This window comes from Ammodytes marinus, assembly GCF_949987685.1.
Source record: "Ammodytes marinus genome assembly, chromosome: 13".
NCBI lineage: Eukaryota > Metazoa > Chordata > Actinopteri > Uranoscopiformes > Ammodytidae > Ammodytes > Ammodytes marinus.
The window spans coordinates 14306828-14329009 of NC_137217.1; the positions used below are offsets into that span (position 1 = coordinate 14306828).

Consider the following 22182-nt stretch of genomic DNA (forward strand, 5'->3'; position numbering starts at 1 on the left):
AAGGCCTACAGTCGTTTCGTTTACTTTACAAATAGGCTTAATGGTCGTTGGTCAATCGAGGGTCGGCTTTTATTTTGGAAACAATGACCGGGTAAACTTTTTATTTCCTCCCTGTCCCTGTCTGACTTGACTGGTACGGAGGCCCACGGGGAGGAGGAGGGACAGTTAAGGTACTGTGTCTGTTCTATGGACTGGTTTGACTTGTCACTGTGCCTTTGGGGCAAACGATGTATTCTAGCCACACACAAAATATGTAATTAGTTTGCTTTAAAAGAGGGAACAAAAGAAAACTGGGAAGATTGAGGAGTCGGGACAGAAAAAGTAAGGATGGGAGAGCGGACGGAAAGCGCGTTTAACACCACCGGCTCCAATTGGCTGCTGCCTGTCAGTGGATACTTGGGATTTCCTCTTGACCAGGTAGGACTAGTAGGCTATTTGGACAGTATGAACCACAATCAAAGGGTGATATATGGGAGGGAGTAAACAGCATTTCCCAAGCCATGTTGTCTTTTTAATGGTAGTGTTATGAATGTATAATCTGTCAATTTAGTTTATAATTGCAAGGATTAGCCTAGTCCATTAGAGGCTTTCAGTGTAGCCTTTATGTAATTATTCATTTGTTTGTTTTGTGCTTTCTCCAAAACGGCACCAGAAACTTTTAAAGACTTTTAAAAGGAATTCAATGTTTTAAAAAAAAGAAATTGCCCATAGCCTATTTTATATTTAAAGCCAGCTATTGTATCACAGCAAATCTATGCATCCGTATAGGCTCAGTTACATGATACCAATTGTTCTTCGTCCTGCATTATGCTGTCTTAATGGGTCTCAATAAGTAATTGTTATTTTTGTCTGATTCTAACAAACCAAACATTTATTTAGAATATTTTGAAGCATGCTGTATAAACACCCTTCCTAATCCCTATCCATCCCACACACAGGTGAATTTTTTGGCATGCCAGCTGTTTGCCCTGGCTGCTGCCTTCTGGTTTCGTCTCTACCTCAGTCCTAGCCATGCCAATCCCCTGGTCAGGCATGCTGTGGCCATGCTCCTTGGCATTGCCTTTCTCATCTTCTGCTTTGGATGGTAGGCTACTGTTTTTTTATACTATCGTCTAATACACGCTTTACGCAGTGCTGCCTTGAATGCTGCGTCCCTCTTAATTTTTTCCTCACTGACTTTGCAACAAGCCTCAATTACCAACATATTCAATGGTTATGTGTGATTGTTAACAAAACTTCAGTTGAACACTGGCACTGAGTTTTTAACTTTTAATTGTAGGGTTGGGTATACATTGTTCTACAGTATATCGATACGGTATGCTCCTGAACAATACTTTTTTTCTATAGCAATTTTATAAAATCAATTTTACCAAGATGACTTTAGACATTTTGATAAAAAGATAAATTATAATAAAGTTTCATGTTAAGCCCCTTGACATTTATTTGACATTTATTTATTTAAAAAACTATCAATAATAAAACTTTAAATGAGCTCCACACAGCCAATCACCAGCACTTTTAGATCTTTGTTGAACGACAACAAGACATGATGTTTCCATATCCTACTCGACATTGTTCCATATTCGATGGTATCAAGGCATTTCGGTCAGTGCCAAAAAAGTACTGAACTTCGATACCCAGCCCTAATTATTTGTTTACCTTTCTTGCAAAACAGTTGTCCAGAGCTGATTTTTAGCAGCACCACACTGGCTTATAATCACCAGTTTGTAGAGACAGTATAGGAGTTCTAGGCTGCACTGACACACACTACCATCATAACACAGACATACAGCCAACTTTAGGATTATTAAAATAATAGCAACACAAGGTTTCTATAACAGTGTGTGTGTCCTTTTCTGCAGGTACTCTGCTCACATCCTCATAGTGGCGGTCGCAAGCTACTTGATCATCATCAAAGCTGACATCAACAATGTCCACAGGTGCGTGCGAGTGTGTGTGTGTGTGTGTGTGTGTGTGTGTGTGTGTGTGTGCGTGTGTGCGTGCGTGCGTGCGTGCGTGCGTATGAGCTCCAAAGGGAAATCCACATTAAAGTGTGTTATGGAGACAGGATGTTGGACTAATTAAAGGCTTTCTGAGGTGTTTTGAAATGCTCTGGATTCTGTGACATTTACACAGATCAACTATAAGGACCAATTCCACATGAAAAGTGTGAGCAGCTGTCACTATAGAACTGCTACGCCAGCGCCTACATTGCAGTTACTATATGTCTTCTGGTAAAACTTGCCAGATAAGATCATCCCCAGAAGCTATTTACATCACAGGTGTTGGATTGTCGATATGGGAAGATGGCTGAGTCTAAATAATGATAGCAATGGTTTTCTGCTGTAGGGCAGATTGAGACATTTACAACTGAAAAGACAAGGTTTTTCGTAGCTCACGCCTTTGAATTCACCCATTTATTTTCCTCCTGCCGCACTTTCCAACACAAACTGCGGCGCGCAATGCAACCTACTACGTTGTTGTCTTGCTGATAAAATGTGGCCCAGGCAAATATACTGACCTGAGTTCAAATACTTGAGGTGACAGGCAGCCTGACACACCTGCCAGACCAGTCTAGATCAACGAAGACACTGTCTGAGACTGTGTGTGTGCCCTTTTTAAATGCCTATTTCTTTATCTATGCAACCACGTGCATTTCTGTAACTCCACATATATGTTTATTTGTAATGTTGTCAATGTGTGTGTGTCTCTGTGTGTGTTGGCTTAAAACATCTTGGCTCAAGTGTGTCATCATTATTTTATTTTTTTATGGATGGAATGAATGTTTTAGTATGTTCCTATTGTATTAACTTGCAAAGGGATTACCTGTAGCAAGATTGTAAAGCGTGTCTCGGGTTATGAATGCATCATTACACACTTCCCTTTGGCACAGATTGAGAAGAGGTGAGGCTGAATGAATCAAGACAAACAATAATCATTCCACTATATTATAATAATGTCAATATTTGTGAAATGTAGGAATGTGTTTGTGGTGATCCTGGTGGTAAACATGTCAATGACCCCCATACACAATGTTTAGCGATGACTCAAATCATTTGAGCCTGAACCAGATTACACCTTTTAGAATTGTCTAAATCCGATTTTTACACTAACATGTCTTTGAAGTCACTAATTTCACTGGTATCAAATAAATGACTATTTTAGTTCTGACCCATGTCTAAGGTTCGCAGCAAATAATAAGAAAAAATCATTTTTAATGCAGACCTGTGTAAGTAAGAAAATTGATTGAACTAAAGAACGGAATTCTTAGCATCTAAAAGAAAGTTGGTACTCACATACAGGAAAAAAATTAAATTCCTTAAATTATTTTAGAGGTTCCATCATAGCAGAATCTTCGAGGTGACATAAACAGCATTCAATTAGTAACTGATTGTACAAATCTGGAAAAACGTATGACCAATAGCTTAATCAGCGATAAAAGAGCATAGTAAAATAACTTCCCTAATCAAATAACATTCCATTACACAACATCTAATACTGATAACATGGTTAGTTGACCACGAGGTAGCAGCCCTTCTCATATACATTTAAAGGCATTGTACCTGTAACCAGAACATTATGACGGCCTTTTGTTTGATTTTGAGTTTTGTTCATTCCTCCACTTTACAGGTATTCCATGGTGATGGCTATGGGCTATCTGACAGTGTGCCAAGTGAGCAGAGTCTTCATCTTTACCTATGGAGTACCGTCCACTGACTTCTCTGGGTAAGGGGGAAAAAAAGGTCTCATCTTTTCTCCTCTCTCCCTCTCTCTGCCACGCCTTGTCTGTCACAGCATATTACGGTAGTCATATCAGTCTTCGAGCAATACTAACGTTATCAGTTTTCAACCTGCTCACACATTCGCCACAGTGCCACGGCCTTAAGTCAATAGAACGGCGCTGAATAAAAAAGCAGCTGGGCAGCGTGGATTGTTCACTTTGGACATTGTCCACTCAGGTAGAGTTCAGGTAGTGTGGGCAGTTTAATCTTTAGCATGTTTCTCTTTGTTTGAAAGTGTTCTCTTTACATTACGACATTGTATGCTCTCTTAATGATTCTGTAACGGTAATGGAAGAGGTGGTAGTAGAACATGTCCTCTGCTAACAGAAGATGGAATGACTGCTATGCCATTGCTCATTATTTCCTGAAAGAAATATTGCATCATCAAAATAGGCATTTGCTGCACTTTTTATTTTATTTATTAACCTCCTACTTCTCTCACCGTGGAGCACATCTCACATTCATATATATGCTATAGGCCTCCCAGGATTCACAAACACAGGACTATAACAAATATTTAACTAAACTCAGAGCTGCAGTTAAATGTGTTTTGTCAGGATAATGCCTGAGGTGGTACTAGTGGTATTACTGGAAACTGGGAACGGATGACTTTGCTGGCTCTTTTCTTTTTTTGGCGTGGATGAATTAGCTGGCAGCCTCCCTTTGCACTTCACGTGACTCTAGTGATGAGCAGACAGGTCTGTGAGTCAGCCCTGGCTTCGGTCACATATTGAATTAGGGATCCATCTTCTTTAAGCACTCAGACTGGACCCAATGGTCAATGGTTGTGAATTATGCATGTGTAACTACTAACACAGGATTTTTCAATCAGGCCGTGCCAAATGGAATATTTAAACTTTTAAACTAAGGTTCTTTGACTTTTTGTTAGTAGTATAGTATATCTTCATTTATGTATATTCATAATTTACTGTTTTTACTGCTGCTGTGTTGTCCTCAGTATCACTTTGCTGTATTATGTTGCAGAGGATGCAAAACACAGTACATCGAGAGCTTCTCTCATACAGTCTGTGTGCATGCTTCCCCAGTTTTTCAGTGAACACATTTCTAAATTTGGCAACATTTTATTTGAATTGGTGCAACATACTGTGTACCATTCCAGCATTTGAGTGTACATGAGGAAAGAAAAAAGAGTGTGTAAGCTTCAGTTGTGGAGCATTGCAAATAAACTGCCTGACATCCTGAAAACATTTCTCTCTAAAGAAAACTGCCAACTCACATTGAGCTGGCACTGCCAGCTGCTTCAGCCAGCAGCCCCTCTCTGCCTCTGCTTTCCATGCAGTGCACACAATACAGCCCACTCATACACAGGAACCCGACGTGTGTGTGTGTGTGTGTGTGTGTGTGTGTGTGTGTGTGTGTGTGTGTGTGTGTGTGTGTGTGTGTGTGTGTGTGTGTGTGGGAGAGAGAGACAGAGACAGAGAGAGAGAGACAGAGAGAGAGAGAGAGAGAGAGAGAGAGAGAGAGAGAGAGAGGGGGGGGGACAATGAGAGAAATGTAGTTCATGTGTGCCTTTGTGCACACACACTCAAATTCTCAGGACAGAGAGGTCTCTATCCGTCAGTGAAACTATGAGAGGGGGTGTAAAGCCACTTGGTGCAGACTTACAGTACTACAGGGAAACACATATTTTAACGATGTGAAGGAAAAACAACACAAACATGAGCTACTGCACACATAGCCTTTAGCATGTTCTTATGGGCTACTGTTTACTGTGCCTTCTCTGTTTACATTGTAATGCTGTACATTGGATGTTGTTCCGGATGACAATGTCTGAAGTATCGATAATAATTTAAAGGGCAAGAAAATTATTACACTATTTGCTGTTTATTGCATTAGACATGTAAGTGGGGAAAACCAACATATTTGATGGATGCCATCTTTATAATAGCAGTGAACCTTAGAGCATACATTTGATTTACAACACTGTGAGCTTGTCAAAAGGAAGACCAGGCTGTACTGTAAATTTCAGGATTTGAATGAATAACATTTTGATTAATGAGTGACCTGACTTGACACTACTGGAGAAGAATGAAATGATTCATCCGGGAACATGAATTCTGTAGCCTCAGATGGATCAGTAGGTGTTTGCTTGGAGCATGCTTAGTTTCAAGTCATCATCTTACTGTTGTTCAGACACTATGCTAACTAAGCTTTCAGGGTTCAATACTTCTGACTATTGAGACATATAAAAAGCAAGATCCCTGCTACTGGAAACATTGTCAAACATCCACACATACAGTATATTAGGCTGGCTTAAACAATACCAAAATGCCTCCCAAAAGTTGATTTCTACTTTTTCCTTGTTATTTGTCTGTCTAACATTATTTACCAGGCCAGCGTTGTGTGACCAACTGTTTTCTTCAAACTAAATATGAGCAATACAATACAACGTTTATTTCTTTTCTGCCCAGGCCTCTGATGATAGTAACCCAGAAGATCACCACACTGGCTTTCCAGCTCCATGACGGTAAGGCAGATGGGAGGATATGCACACACATACACACGCACACACACACACACACACACACACACACACACACGCACACACACACACACACACACACACACACACACACACACACACACACACACACACACACACACACACACACACACATTACTTGCTCAGATGTACCATTGTACAAAATCATGCTGATAACATGAACAGTAATGTCTCCTTTCTATTTCAATGACGTGGGTAAAGTCGCATGAGCAATATCTCCACCCTGAAACTGAAGCTAAAGCAGTAAAAAATTGAATTAAGCCTTTATGGCAAACTGAAGGTTTGGCTGATGACTTAATCGCTTGTTTTCAGGTATGTGTAAGAAATCTGAAAAGCTGACCCCGGAGCAGAAGAGTCTGGCTATAAAGTAAGTTTTTTACACAGTGGCAGTTACAGTACATGTTGCAGTGTGAAACATTATTTGGAGACACTAGTCAATGCACTCTGCTCTGTGAATGATAATACAGCAGAGCTCTCTGATGTGTTTTATATTATTTTTCCCTATTAGATTGTGTTGATGTGATTTAAAGGAGGATTCAATTGTATATCTGGACCCAGGGTCACTGTAGGCATGCACAGAGGCAGAATCAACACATAATTTACTGAATAAATAACTGTTTCTTTGCCTTCAAACACAAAGGACAATTAAGGAGATGAAATCCTGGTGAATCACTTGCTTATGTAAAAAGCATGCTAGGAACTTAGAAAGTAGGCATTTTGCATGGAAAATATTACATTTTTAAACATGTCAGTCAATAAAACCACATCCATCAGTTTGCCATGCATGCCCTTTTGGAGAGAAACATTCACTTAGATTTGATTGATCCTGGTTCAGATTGAACTCATTAGAAGTGATTTCTTTATGATTTCCTAGTTGACTTCTATATTTGGAACTGGTTACAATTAATTGATAATCAGCTGTCGATACCCAACATTGTGTCCTTAAAATCCTGCACCATTGCTGTAATAGGAACCAAAAACTAATTTCAAACATTTGGATTGTCTCAAAAAAAGTCCCTTTTACTCATACACAACATGTTTGTTTTTAAATAGTGCGACTGTGGCTCAGGTGGTAGAGCGGGTCGGCCAATGATCGAAAGGTTGGGGGTTCGATCCCCGCCCTGCCACTTGTGTCATGGTTGTTGTGTCCTTGGGCAAGACACTTCACCCACCTTGCCTCGTGTGAATGTCAATAGCCTGCTATCAACATTCACACGAATGTGTGTGTGAATGGTAACAGGTCTCCCTTGCAAAAGAGTCTCCGGTCTCAACGGGATTTACTTGTATAAAAAAAGGTTAAAAAAATATATCTCACCTGTGGGACCATGTTGAAAAAAGCAGCAGTCCTCTGTTTTGCTTACAACAATTTTTCTCTCCAATTGTTCTTTGTGCAGCGCGAGGCCTTCTCTCATCGAGTACCTGAGTTACAATCTGAACTTCCTGAGTGTCTTGGTAGGGCCGTGCAATAACTATAAGGATTACATAGACTTCATAGAGGGCAGACACATCAGCAGGAGGCTCAGGCAGCACAATGGGACGTGTAACGGGCACAACGGCTACGATAGAACACCGGAACCGTCACCTCTGGTAAGATTTTACATTGTATCGGGAGCTGTATATCGGGAGATAGGGACTGCTGTCTCTGCTTTGTTCTCCTCTCTTATCTCAAAAAATCAACAGCGTTATTTTAAATTCTGTATACTGTCTAAAATCTGAAATCCGCATCATCAGAAAGTGTTAATAAAAAGAAAACACTTTTGGCTTATGTGTGGACACTATACTGTCTAGGTTGTAGACAGATCCAATATGTTCCAGCCAACAGGAACGCCCCTTCCAGGTTAAACAAAAAAAGTGCTTTAACCTGGGCTTTGCCAGAGTAAATGGACTGAATGGGTTAAGTTGAGCAACACATCAACATTTGGTTTCTGTATTTGTTTAATATGCTATTGTTTTGAAGCAACTTTACTTCTTCTGTTGTTCTCGTCTTGGTTTAAATTCTGACTCCTTTCCCCTTGTCTGTACTCGCTTTAGGAGGGACTATTAAGATTAGTGTGGTGGTCTTTGCGTACACCATTTGTAATGTGTGTGTTTTCACATCACTGCTCAGCATTTATTTTCTTCCTTTTTTGTCTTTGCAGAAAGCTGTGTGTGAAAAGCTGCTGGTCTGCTGCGGCTGTATGCTGTTCTTCCTCACTGTGACCCGCTCCTTACAGATAGAGTACAATGTGGACCAACACTTTGTCAGCCACGCCCCCTTCCTCACCAGGCTCACCTATGCATTCTTCTCCATACAAGCAGCAAGGCCCAAATTCTACTTTGCCTGGACACTAGGTAAGTGTGCGTGAGTGAGTGTGTGAGTGAGTGAGTGAGTGAGTGAGTGAGTGAGTGAGTGAGTGAGTGAGTGAGTGAGTGAGTGAGTGAGTGAGTGAGTGAGTGAGTGAGTGAGTGAGTGAGTCTCGATTAGATGTGTATAGTTAGATGATTGTTAGCTCTGATGTTATGTGAACCCCCGCTCCTCCTTCATATCAGCCGATGCAGTCAACAACGCTGCAGGTTATGGTTTCTCGGGGATGGATGGACAAGGGAAGCCATCTTGGGACCTCATGTGCAACATCCACATCTTGAGGATAGAGGTACCATCGATGTTTCACATGATTTCAAACAATGGAAAATAGTCTCACCGTAGAGAGATTGGATCACACAGTTTCTGTTATATATTTAGTGTTATTTATTTGATCTTTTCCTAGACCGCAACCAGCTTCAAGACATTCATCGACAACTGGAATATCCAGACAGGAATTTGGCTCAAAACGTAGGTCCTGCGAATGTGCAAAACTTCAATTGCTCATGCACGCAGTTAGACAACATTCACTCAGCTTTTCCATTTCACAAACTGTCTTTCACATTAAGAATATCTCTGACTCCTCGTCTCCTCCTCAGGGTGTGTTATGACCGAGCGCCCAAGCACAGGTTGGCATTGACCTTTATCCTGTCCGCGCTGTGGCATGGTGTTTATCCAGGGTACTATTTCACCTTCATCACTGCTATCCCCATCACCATAGCAGCACGGGCTGTGAGTACTCCATTCTCCTCTGGCAAATGCAAACCAATACAAATGAACGAGTTACTTTGAACGGGCTTTAAAAAGTACATCAGTATTTTATTGTATTTAAAAAAATATGTTGACAGCTTCATTACATTTCCAAAGAACACATACACAAAAAGTGGTTCTAGAAATGTCTATCTGTTAGAAAACCCTTGTATCTAAAAAAGGAAGGTCTTGATTTGGCTTTTTATTTCAAATCTGTGTTCTGGCTTTCTTGTCTGTAAGTCCACCCTGTCTGACCTGTTGATGAAAGCATGTGTTATACCCTATACCACAGCAAAATATAACTTTTCGAGCACTCCAAATTCTTCCAATCTAAGAAAAAAAGGAAGGTAGAAAAAGAACTTAATTGGTATAGTTGGAATGGCATCAGCAAAATTTTATATTTTCCTCTCTGTCCATCCGTCTCTACCTACCAGGTAAGGAAGTCTGTTCGCCACTACTTCTTAGGCTCTAGAGGCTTGAAGCTGGGTTATGACTTCTTGACATGGGGAGCCACCCAGCTGGCCATCTGCTACACCGTCATGCCTTTCCTACTTCTCGCAGTGGAGCCCACTTTGGTTTATTACCGGTATGTACAATACTCTTATTTTTATCCTCCTAATCCCAATTCATGCTTTCTGCTTTTGTGTGGCTGTTTGGATCAGTGTGAACCCTTGTGTCTTCCCAATCAGACAAACACACACACAAAGGAGCTCTTCTTCTCGCTGTGTCGAGGTCGCCATCTTGTTTTTTCTTGTGTGCATGTAAAGAATGTGTCTGTGTAGACACAACCCTGATTGTAGTATCTTACCACATCTATCTTGAGGCTTGAACAAACCTTTTCTTGAGGGGAGAAACAATGAGATGTGGTTATGAGTACCAGAGAACTTGGTGATCTCTCTCTCTCTATATACCATAATATTCAGTTACTATCATAGGACTGTGGAAAGTAGAAAATATACACAATTGAGATGATGAGACCAGAGAGGTTTGGTATTAACAGATTCATTAATGATTATGATGGGTTGCAGCACTAGTATACTGGCATATAAAGCAATTGCCTTTGAATCAAAAGTGGAGTTGAGCCCCTGTTTTCTTTTATTTACAGTATAACTTTAAGAAAAATCCCACATTTTAGTTTTAGACATTGATATGTTGTGGCCTGCTCTGTTTTCATATTTGCCCGCTAATGAACATTTCCCCTTCAATGCCCATTAACAACAAAGTTGCAAAAGTTCCACTCTCCTGTCTCCTCTCTTTTCCTAGGTCCATGTATTTCAACGTGCACATCATCAGCATTCTGTCTGCGATGGCCCTGCATGGGAAACACAAACCCAGGGAACCCTCTGACACCAACACAACCTATCCCTCCTCCTCCTCTCTCTCGTCTTCGTGCTCAGACCAGTGCCAGCTTGTTCACTCCAACAACAATGGCAAAGTAGACTGAGTCCCTTCTTCAAGCTCTTTCACCAGGCTGAATATCCCTATGGGGTTCTAGCTTAAAACGGGAGAACATTGTGTTATTTATTTTTTTGGGGACAAGGCAGAGTAAAAACTTTGACTCTTTTACTTGAAAGAAAGTGGAGAGAACTTGTTCTATCCGTACTTTAAGATGAAGACAATACATCAAACATAAGCTCAGCAGCAGACAGTCTGAAAAGAGGAGTGTTAACTTGAAGGACCGTCTCTGGTACTGCCACCTCAAGCAGGACGCTGGCCTCCCTCCACTCTCCTCCCCTCCCCCCTCTGAGCCCATCTCGACAGCAGCCTGCCTGCTCCAACAACAATGCAACAGTGTGAAAGAGAGAACGGAGGCTCACTTTCTTTCCCTGTCCTTTTTCTACGCTGCCCTGCCAAGCTGAGCCAGGACGGTGGGAGATCAGCTCATAAACAGGGCACAAATACCAGAACACACACACACACATGCTCACACACACACACACACACAAACACATGCATGCATGCATGAAAGGACAGAAAACTAGGTAACAAATATGCACATGGCATACAAAGGCTGCCCTTGTGTGACCACAACAAGGGCCACACAAGTAGGAGAGAGCTTTGTTTTTTATATACAGTATATATATGTGTGTGTGTGTGTGTGTGTGTGTGTGTGTGTGTGTGTGTGTGTGTGTGTAAGTGTGATCCTTTACCCTCTCTTACGTCCCACCAGCCTCTGTCACCGACCGTGTGTGTGTGTGTGTTAGTATGTGTGTGCATGTGTGTTTGTGGAGCTTGTCACAAAACACTGGACTGGAGTGTTAAGTTTGTATTACTGGGGTGGAAAGACACTGGAAATACCAATTAGAGCATGCAGGCCTCCAACAGTGGAGTGAAAGCATCACTAATGAAGTCTTTTCAGGCAGGATGGCGGCTCCTCCTGGTGAGTAGGAATCCTGGGCCCTCGCTGGACCGCTGTAAATATGAAGGAACAGCAAAACAAAGACTGAAAAGATAAAACCGGACAATAATCAACAACAAGCGTTTGCTTATCATGCTGTCATGTGTTGCACGATTCTAAGAAGTGATGAAATGGTGCAATATGAGCACACGTTGATGCTGACGAGTTGAAAGCAAAAGCACATGATTTTCCAGTTATTCTAATGAGCGTAGTCGTTTCCACTTTTAACAAATTTTTATTTTTTTTCTGAAGCAGTAGGAAATTGAATAGTGACATAGATCTTAAGGTGCTTGTACTAACCATGTGAACGGGGCTGGATTCCTGTTTACGTGATGTAGAGTCATTCAACACAAACCTGTGGTGAAATACATCTGAGATTTTTTTTTGCACACTCAAGAAATGATGTGACCAAAATTAGGACTTTATGAATCCAAATGTATTTCTTCTGAGGGTAAGTTTGAGAACTGATGGTTTAGCAACGCTTTGTCAGCAGTTGCAGGTTGATTTAACAGAGACACCTGCTGGTAGTTTGTAACTCTGCTGTCATGAAAGTATAAGCCGACTGGGACTGGGACTGACTGTCCCGCTTGAAGCATCTCCCTTTTTAACTGCACACCGACCACAAACCTGAAGCTGTTTTTTTTCACTGTTATAATTTAAAAATTCACCGTTTCTTTTCTTCAATAGCTTTTGGTTTTGCACAATCCAAGTGGATGAATCAGAGGGTGATCCTTATGAGAGATGAGCTAAGCACGGTGAAAACAAAAAAGACATTCGCAGAATGAAATTGTTAATCACTATTCTGTTATTCTTTGTTTTCAGTAAGTCACCTTAGAGGTTTGGGAGCATTGGGAGTTTTAAAGGTTTCCACAGTGGTTTGTTTATTAACAATGTAATGATCTGCTGGAAGGCGAGCATGTTATCTTTATGCTACATTAATGGGTTGGTTATGGTCACGTTTGCTATCAATGCCAACAATGTGCAATGAAAGACTTTTGATTTTACACTTGAAAATGTAAAGTTGTCCCTTTTCAAATACATTATATGGGTTGCTAATGAAATAATAGTGTTGTTATGTTAACGGCATGTTTATCATGTTAGAGATACAATCCCTCCTAATGCATTTAATAACCTGCTTTGTTTATTAACTTCTTGACTACAAGCCACAATTACTTTTGGCCTCAGTTTACATAACTCAAGTCTGTAAAGCTTCAGAGTAGCTCTGCTGTGTCAAAGACTCAGTTCACAGACAAGTGTTGACATGAGGGGAGTGGGTGCATACATGCAAAACCACATGCAAATTTTAGTGTCCTTCGGCTAATTAGAAAAAGGAAATTATTATTTTTGACTTCATCTTTTAACTTTTGTGTCATTTTAGAGTAAAGATGGCGTTCTTTAATGTTTGTTGATTATTTGAATGTTAAACTGCCCAGTTGTACCTCTCTTGGAGTTCATGAAGTTTCAGTAATGACTGCAGGGACCTGTTGAATCCCTCTTTTTAAAACAGCCATTGTGAAAAGTTGACTGCAGCCAAACTCATTGTGAGGTGTGAGTAGCCTACTGACGTAAGTATGGCTTTGCAAAAGCATAGATTTTTTTGTTGTTGTTGTGCAAAACAAAGCCCTTAATAACTGTTATGTAACTTACTTTGAAGTTGTTATTAACGTACACTGTTTTTAAGTTCAGGGAAATGATTGTGGAGTGGCACATACTAAGTATATGAAGTGAATGTGTTTTCAGAATGAGCAGCTATTTGAATGACTTAATACTGATTGTTTAGATGTAGTATGTGTCAGGAAATATACTGACGTGTGTGTGTGTGTGTGTGATATTTTGTATGACTCCATTTTAGAATTGTTTGTATTGAAAAAGAGTGAGTGGTAACTATTTTAGTAACAAATAAAAGCTTATTTGAAACAAATTTGCATTTGTCAAAGCTGTTTTCTTTTAGTGGATATAAATAACACATTAACAATGTTAAATAAAAAATAAGTAGTTTCAAACATTTGTATTGTGATGTAAATGTAAAATCTAATGTCTTTAGAAAACCACTGAAATCTCTATTCACTATTTCTGGGTGCCAGTGTTTTATCTCTGTTAGTGTTTGTAATGATTGTGGGGGGGCACAGGTGCGGACCCAGGGGTGTCTGAAAGGTATCCCCGGAGGGATAACCACTAAATCGCTAATGCCTACACAAAGAACTGCCTAGGTAGTTGATACACTGACACTAGAGAAAACACAGGAGGAACCTCTCACTACCTCTGAAGGTGAGATAATGAGCAGCACAGAGCACTGGGGTTTCAGGGCATATATAACCTCTTCACACCTGGGTTCAATTAGCCAATCAGTGCCACACACACCTGATTGTAGTGAGTGAATCAGTCACTATTCTCACAGAGCCGAAATATTTTGTGCCCTCACCGGGCTGAAATATTCCCTGTCCTCACAGTGTTGACAAGTAGGATCAAGCAATGTAGGAAAATAATGTGCACTTTTCAGTATGATCCACTGCACAGCCCTGGTCAACTTAAATCCCAGATGAGGGATAATCCGAAGAATGAGATGTGCGCATTTACAAAAACCCAAGTCTCTCTTTAAAAAGATAAATTACATTAGCCATAAACTATAACAATGTTATGATGCAGTTAGTATGGAGAAAGTCAACACCTGGCCAGATAACAGCTGATACCGTTAACATACATCACAGTGAAGAAGACTCTCCATATATTTATATGTATATTATATTCATCATAAGTAAACATTGACATGTATCTCGTCTTATGATATATATTTGTTTTGTTTTAGCATCATGAACAATGTCACAACATAATCATACATTGTGCTGCAGAAATCTCATTGCTAAAGGGGAGTGTGTCTAAATTGGTATTTATAAATAAAAAAAACAGTGTGTATTTGTAAGTTGTTGTGCCCTACTTGTTTAAACTTGAGTTTGAAGGATTATCATATTCCCTGCCTAACAGGCTATTACACCAGTCCTAAAACTCCATTAGGAGAGTTCCATGAAGTATAGCCTACAGAAATACAAACAGATTAAAAAAATTAGTATTTGATGTTTGGACCCGGAGCATACTGTATTTCCCACACAATATACTGTAGATAACCCATGGAGAATCATTTTTGATTACTCCTCTGTTTCCCAAAGCCGAAATTGTACTAATTCAAGATAATGTGTCCAACTCAAGCTTTAATGAGTTGTAGATCATTTTAGCTTTCCTTTTCCTCAATAACACAAAGAAGTATATTAAATCTGTGCAACAGGAAAATATAAAGTCCTAAAGTGCTGTCACAGGCAATGATCCATTGCGAGGTCAATTGCGGCGTTTATTGGAAAATATTACTATCATTACATTCTGCCCAACAAGCTCTCATAACGCTTTCCCCTTTGTAGGACTCACACACACAATGTCCACATCTCCACGCAGCATTTGCCAGTTCACTCTATCTGATCTTTTTGCATGTGCATGTTCATATACAGTGTGAGTTTCTCGTGTTGTATCACCTCCAGTGATTTGTCCGCCTGCTGTGCATCATATTGGAACATACTCCAGTTTATTTCTATTATCTTTACAAAGTAAACATGTGTCATAGGTCGTTTATATTTTATTAGCAGTGCATGCAAAGAGAAAAATCAAACAATCAGATCCAAAAATCCTAACTACATAAATATGTTCGACTCTTTTTTTTTCTTCATTTGTATCATTGTTTAGGATCACTGTTAATCCACATAATAAATAACTAGAACAATCTTATACAGGGCAAGTCTTCAGAGCATGGTTTGTATAAGTTTAGTCATGGACTGTAACGCAGAGCGATCGTCTGCTGAAGTGAGGATTTTTTTTAAATATACTGACAAAGGCCCATTGTTTTTTGCTGACAGACGTGATCTTTTCTTACCGTTGGTCCGTTGTCATTTGATTTAAATATAAAGTACAGTGAAAACATATATGAATACAGGTCTAATCATATAATAAAAATAAATTCTTTTTTTCTGAGAGGAAATTCCTTTAGGTGACACATGGCTGCGTCCTTTCATTTTGAAATTCCAAACAGATTCTACGCCCATGATTAACAGTCTTCAGTTTTTCTCATGAGATGAGCAACCCGGAGAGAAACTCAGGGTTGTGTGAAAACCCCTGACAGCTGATTTAAGACTTGGGTCTTGGGATGGTATTGTGGTCCCAAATACATCCTTTTCTTCCTTTCCTGTTTAATGGCTGCAGGATTGCTGCATATTTCATATTTCAGAAGAAGAACAATGATTGAGAACCATCATCATAGTGATAGATTACAGCTAGAGAAGCTATGCAGCTATTGCCATTGAACGGGGGTTTGAATACTGAACAGAGAAAAAAACAAAAGGGTATTGATTTATCAGCGCACAACTTGTGAAATGACAGAGACTGACACCTTTCTCTGAATTTCAACCAGCGGAGGGCAGCAGAGCGGAGACAATATGATGCATCTATACATAGTGCTTTAGGGAAAAACATACTTGTGCATTAGTATTTTTCAAAGCATTAATAGCTTACAAAAACAGGGAAATCAATCTCATTTAGTGTAACTTCAAATTGAAGCTACTGCACTGGGCTGTGGTTGTGACTTTGTTCTTACTTCGCTCCAGATGAGAAACTGGGCTAAAGGCCTGGTGCCAGCTCACCAGGTATGTACGGAAGACTTGTGTTGTAGCTCGACTGCAGTTTGGTTGATGCAGAGCTGGATGCTATAGTATAAATCATAAGGTAATGGAGCCATACGGGGCCGGTGCAAAATGGGACAACGAGGTCCCAGGTGGTTCAGTTTTTATAATTTCTTATCCTTCTGCCATATAGCTACTCTCTCTTTCTCTCTGTTCTCTCAGTCTATTCCTCTTTCAACCTTTTTTCAACATTGCTCTCCTTTCATACCCAACTCTCCTCACTCTTTCACTCCTGCAAACTATTTTTTGATTGATCTTCACCTACCTGTTAACATAAAGTGTACATTGGAGACAATTTCTGTGCATGTTACTGGTTGGGGTGATTATCTGCAAAGCGTACAAGCATATCATTAAAAAGTTAATAACGAACAACAACATAAAAACTTCAAACAATCAGCAGCTATAGCATATTCAACCGCCTGCATTCTAAAAGACTAAATTCCGACTGGTTTTATGGAGTGTGAATGAGGCAGTCATTTTACAACAGAACTTTTTTAAGACTTTGAATTCAGAAAAAGGCAGACATGCTTGTATAACTTGAGAATAATGCACTTGATGCGGAGGGTGGCACTTGCAAAAAGTGACAGTTTTTTTTCCCTTTTTCTCATCATCCCCAAAAAGTGATTTTGAAGTTTTTAATTTTTATTTTTTTTATTTTTTAACACTGTCCGTATCAAGTCTTAACCTATGAGTTATTTAAACTCCTTCAACTACATAATAACATGTAAGTATTCGAAAGAAACTCCAAAAGTTCTTCAGCCTTCAATTAACCTTACTGTCTATCTAACCATCTTAAGTCAGAGGTTATATATTTATATATTCAACAGACTCAGAGCAGAGGGGAGAAGAGAGGCCACTGCAGATCGGTTATACATAAATGAGTTTCAGCCTGTGTGTCTGTCAGTCAAAATAATGTGAGGTTAAGGGTGGAATAGTTGGTGTAGCAGCAGTCCAATGAGTCAACCGTCCCCCTTTGAGAGACTGTCAGGTCACTGTGCTTTAAGTTCAGGGTCTACCATCAAATAATATCTAAAAATCCTCTTCAGAATACCTTTGATAGATTGACCGGGGCCTGGCAAAGTGTAGCACCCGCCCGGCGATTATGAAATTGAAATGTATGGGCGTTCAAAGACATTTCCACACACTGCATTCCAACAGGCACGGCCGACCAGTCAGTCCCAGTTTAAAGTATTCTAATGGATTCCAAATAGTATTTTGTCTCCGGCTCTTTCAGTTTTCAGCGGGAGCAGGTTGCAGTTGCGTTTCCTCCTCTGCCTCCTTCTGTTGGCCTTTTTTCTTCTTCTTTTTCTCCTCGTCATCCTTGAAGAACAGCAGAGGAAACATGCCGAGGATGCAGCCGATGGCCACACCAAGGGCTTTACCCTGCACACAAGGAGATCTCAGTAAGACAGCAATGCTGACAAAAAGCATGGTGAGAAAATAGTTGTTTTTTTATCCACACAAAACTCAATCCGGCTTTATAACATGGCTGCTTCTGGTAAATAAGCCTTTTACATGCTTTTTTGCTCCCATAACTTTTTTCATAGTAGTATAAATAAAAGGTCCCAATATACATTTAGGTGTTTATTTGACTAAACCTTGTCAGTTTGCACCTGTACATTTCTCCCACACAACCAACTTTAATGGCCATTATCTCAACATTGTTTTGTTTATTTCCATAATCTCAACTTCTAAAGCAGTTACATCAACTTAACTTTGCATAATCATTCAAAGCACTATTATGAAGCGTGCTACATGAGGCTTTGTTCATATGTTGTTAACTGTTGGATTTATGAAGATTTTGTTCTTAGAAACGTGACACACACTTGTTTTCTATGAGAAAAAGGCTATATCCAAAATCTTAAAAGTGTTTTAAACACTAAAAATTAAATAAGGATTTTATCTCTGGCTTTATTTAACATCTAGAATTGTAGTTTTGAAAAAAATACGCAAATGTACGCACAATTAGTTAGATATTCCCAAATGTGCATATTTATTCATTAATTTATGAAAAAATTGTAACACAAAAAAGAATTGTTCTATGTAAGAAATCAACAAGCTCAATTTCTTGATATCTTAAGTAAAAAAACCTCTAGCATCACATTATTGTACACAATAGAACAGTTATTCCTCAACAATTCTAGAATAATTGCCATGACCTTTGGCAATCAGCCAATAGTATTTTGGGTTGAGACTAATAACTCAACCTTAGTAAATCTAATTGGATTTCACACTTCAGTGGTGAGAGTGTATTAAAAATCAGTCAGGTGTAAATGTTCTCGCACAGTGACTGAGCTCTGTGTGTGTGTGTTTGTGTGTGATTATTTGTTAGTTTGTGCGGTGTGATGATACCAACCGAGTGAGAGCTGACTCTGGTCTGCCACATATCAGCCTGTTTGGGGCTTAAGTCAGGAATCTGCATTCCCATCCGAGACGCCAAAGCCTCCACATAACCTGCTAGCCTAGAGAGAGGAAAAGACAGAGAGAGGCGACCCAATGTGTGAGCAAATGTGTTCAGGTCTGTGCACTATGCAAAACACAAACACTGTTGTACACACTTCGGCTCTGCGCCCCTCAGTCAGATTGTATTCAAGTGTAACAAAAGAAAAAAGACAAAAGAAATATTGCCATCTTGTAAACACCATTACAGTCAATTATGGTAATGAATGTCACACTCAAACAGATTTACAACCACATACTTGTTGTTTTTCTCCAGTTTCCCGTATTAGTCTAATTTACATTATTTGTTTCTACATCATGTTGTGATCCCATTAAAGACCAATTACCAGTTAACTACTGACTGTTTATAGATTTTATATAGGGCAGAGAGAGGGGGAAAAAAATCGCCAATATTTCCATCAGTGGCGATAAAGGTCACATGTAACAATATGGGTGTGAAGAGAAAATGCAACATACAATAACAATAATGTTGGTCAAAATTGTAATCAAATAAGCCTGGTTCCATAATAAGAGAAAGAAACAAATATTACTAGCATAAATGAGACACATGTAACTTTAAGGTTGGGAGGAAAAATCGCTAAAATATAAATAAAAATTGCTGTGTCACCTTAAATAAAGATACAAAAATAAAAATAAACATCTGGTATTTAAAAATGTCACCTCGACTGCAGCCGAGGTTTCATCATCTACAACAAGAAAGCTAAGAAAGCTTTCCTTTGTCTCGCAGTTCAAATAAATACAGACCAGCAGAGAGAGAGAGAGAGAGAGAGAGAGAGAAAGAGAGAGAGAGAGAGAGACCTGATAGTGATATAAATAGAACAACGCTTTATGGGGTAGGTAGTGATCTATGTTTCCGACACTGGCATATATACAGCACCCAATAAAACGGCTATATATGGTCCCGACACATAAAATGAGCTATAGGCCCTTATGGAGTCCCACCCGCCCACACTCCAGTGATAGCCTACATTTTTATTCCTAATAACTAACAATTATCTCTACAGTGGAATATTAACCTGATCCAGGTTTGGTGCATCTCAGTTAATTCAAAATATTTGATTATCCACAAGAAAATGCATTATGTAGTACAGATAATATCAACTGAAATATTAAGGGCATGGCCAATCTATAAACAGACATGGTCTCACGTTTTAAATTAGGCCAGAGTTGTGCATGGTGTTGCCAAATACATTCGTAATTAAATTAATTTCAAGTTATTGACCATTTGGTCATCCAGGCATGCTAATATACACATTGAACTAATGCAATTACAAACTCAGTCATACTGTAGTGTGTGTGACCAAAGCAATAACTGACACTTAAAGTGGTTGGAGAGCTGTTGTACCTCACTGTCATGAGCCATGTTGTGTTTGAGGCAGCCACAAAATATAGTGGGGGTTCTGAAGTTCCAATGTGAGCAAGAAACATTCAAATCAATATAAACTGTGATGCAGACACTGGCACTAATGGATCCTCAGCTCAATGCACACACAAATAAGCTGCAGCTCAAGCTGTCGAGTCGGGGGAGAGATAAGTGGAGAGTGGAATGTTTGAGAAAAGACGAGCTGAAGAAGCCAATATGTAAGTGTGTGTGTGTGTGTGTGTGTGTGTGTGTGTGTGTGTGTGTGTGTGTGACTGTGGCAGACCTTCATCACAGTAGAGCAGAAATAGTAGAAATAGATGGGGAGATTTTGTTTCACTTTTTATCATTCCAGAAGATTGAGTATTAAGCTAAATAAAATCCAAACTGCTCATGAGGAAAATAACTACAAATATAACAGCAGCTAAGACTTCCTCACAACATCTTCACATTGCTGCACTGTGGCAAACAAGTGCCAAACGCTGCAACAGGGGGCAGAATTGGGTCCGTAGTTTCACGGTCGGACAAGTCTAAAATATTGTTTTCTATTAAAAATGAACATCAAATGGAGATAAATGAGGCATATGATGGAACCAGTTTGCAAAAACACTGAAATAATGACATTTTATGAAAGCAGCAACAGATCTGGGATCATTTCAGAAGACAGAAGGTTGAAGCTCACCTCGGTTGCACCAGAACCAATACTAAAAAAATGCAATGTAATCACTATCATATTGACAAAAAGTGACTGTTGAGGAACAGTATGTAGTGTCAGCTCCATCTATTTCTGCTTCCTCGACTACTGCCTTTGACTTTCATTAGGAGTTGCTCTGGATCAGCTAATGTGTTCATGGGTGTTCATCTCCGCTCTCATTCATTTCCTGTCTATCTCCATTAACTCTTAACAGAAACCGAAATCAAATTAAATTATGGATTCTTCTATTGGATAAAATTGTTAGTTTACTTGTAAAGAAATACAAATACAATTGATGTGGACAAGTTATCCATAATGTTTTTACAGAGAAGGCCCCCTACCTGCACCTACATCTAACTCGGTTTACAATGACATACCGTAAAGTAAGTAGCATTTAGGTTAAGCATGTTTGTCTTTTATCCACTCAACTCAATGAATTCTAAAATAACAACACAGGGCACATGTGATGGAGGGTTTATGTTTTAAAAATGTTTTAATTGAAAAAGATGAAGGTTCTTTGATTTACAAATAATGAGATTTGGTTTTGGCTCATTTAGGCAGGTGGCAAAAATTGTAAATGGACACCATTGATTACTTATTACATCATTACTGCATGAAAATGGGTATCTTGTCTGCTGCAAAGTGAACCCAACACAGTTTGTTAGGAGTGAGAATGTAATCCAACTACAGGGAACTACCTACATCACAGGGTCATTCGTCACAGTCAAAGAAAAGGCTAAGAATCCAATTCCGGACCTCCATTTTTTATTCCCCACAAAATATGCGTACAAGATCTGACTGACATTAACACTATACTAAATAGTTTTGTACATAGCTTTTTTAGATCAACTTTTACTCCACCATGTTAACTTGGTGGAGTAAAAGTTGGTCTAAAAAGCTATTCACTATTCAAAGGGTTTACACATGACAATGAGCAAAACTAAGAACTCAAACTGCAATGAGTCACCAATTAAAGAAGCATCTGTTGTTCTCTCATCTATCAGCTTTTGGTTAAAGTATACCCACATACCTCAGCAGTAAGTCAACTGAGCCTCCTCGAGTCCTCAGCTCTTAACTGTCACTCATGTGCCACTAACTCCCAGACGTAATCAAAAGCACGGCACAGCATTTATATGTGTGCACTTTCTTACACGT

General features: G+C 39.4%; 2 protein-coding genes across 2 annotated transcripts in view; one reads left to right on the plus strand and one right to left on the minus strand.

Annotated features, from left to right (window-relative positions):
- Window positions 1-327: 327 nt before the first annotated feature.
- On the plus strand, window positions 328-10841 carry mboat1 (membrane bound O-acyltransferase domain containing 1; the record flags this gene model as incomplete). Its single annotated transcript, XM_080040096.1, has 13 exons — window positions 328-417; window positions 939-1084; window positions 1863-1940; window positions 3631-3726; window positions 6215-6270; window positions 6619-6673; window positions 7701-7893; window positions 8445-8637; window positions 8836-8939; window positions 9054-9118; window positions 9247-9379; window positions 9832-9983; window positions 10661-10841. The coding sequence occupies 13 exons, from the start codon at window positions 328-330 to the stop codon at window positions 10839-10841; spliced, it is 1542 nt and encodes a 513-aa protein (XP_079896222.1).
- A 4589-nt stretch (window positions 10842-15430) lies between these two features.
- The window catches only part of LOC307260091 (transmembrane protein 65-like), a 34470-nt gene continuing 27718 nt past the window's right edge, over window positions 15431-22182 (minus strand). The window contains exons 7-8 of the mRNA XM_080040223.1: window positions 18870-18975; window positions 15431-17896 (exon numbers count right to left, since the gene is read on the minus strand). Of these exons, the coding sequence (XP_079896349.1) occupies window positions 17744-17896; window positions 18870-18975 (259 nt within the window). The 3' untranslated portion in view covers window positions 15431-17743. The remainder of the gene's footprint in view (window positions 17897-18869; window positions 18976-22182) is intronic.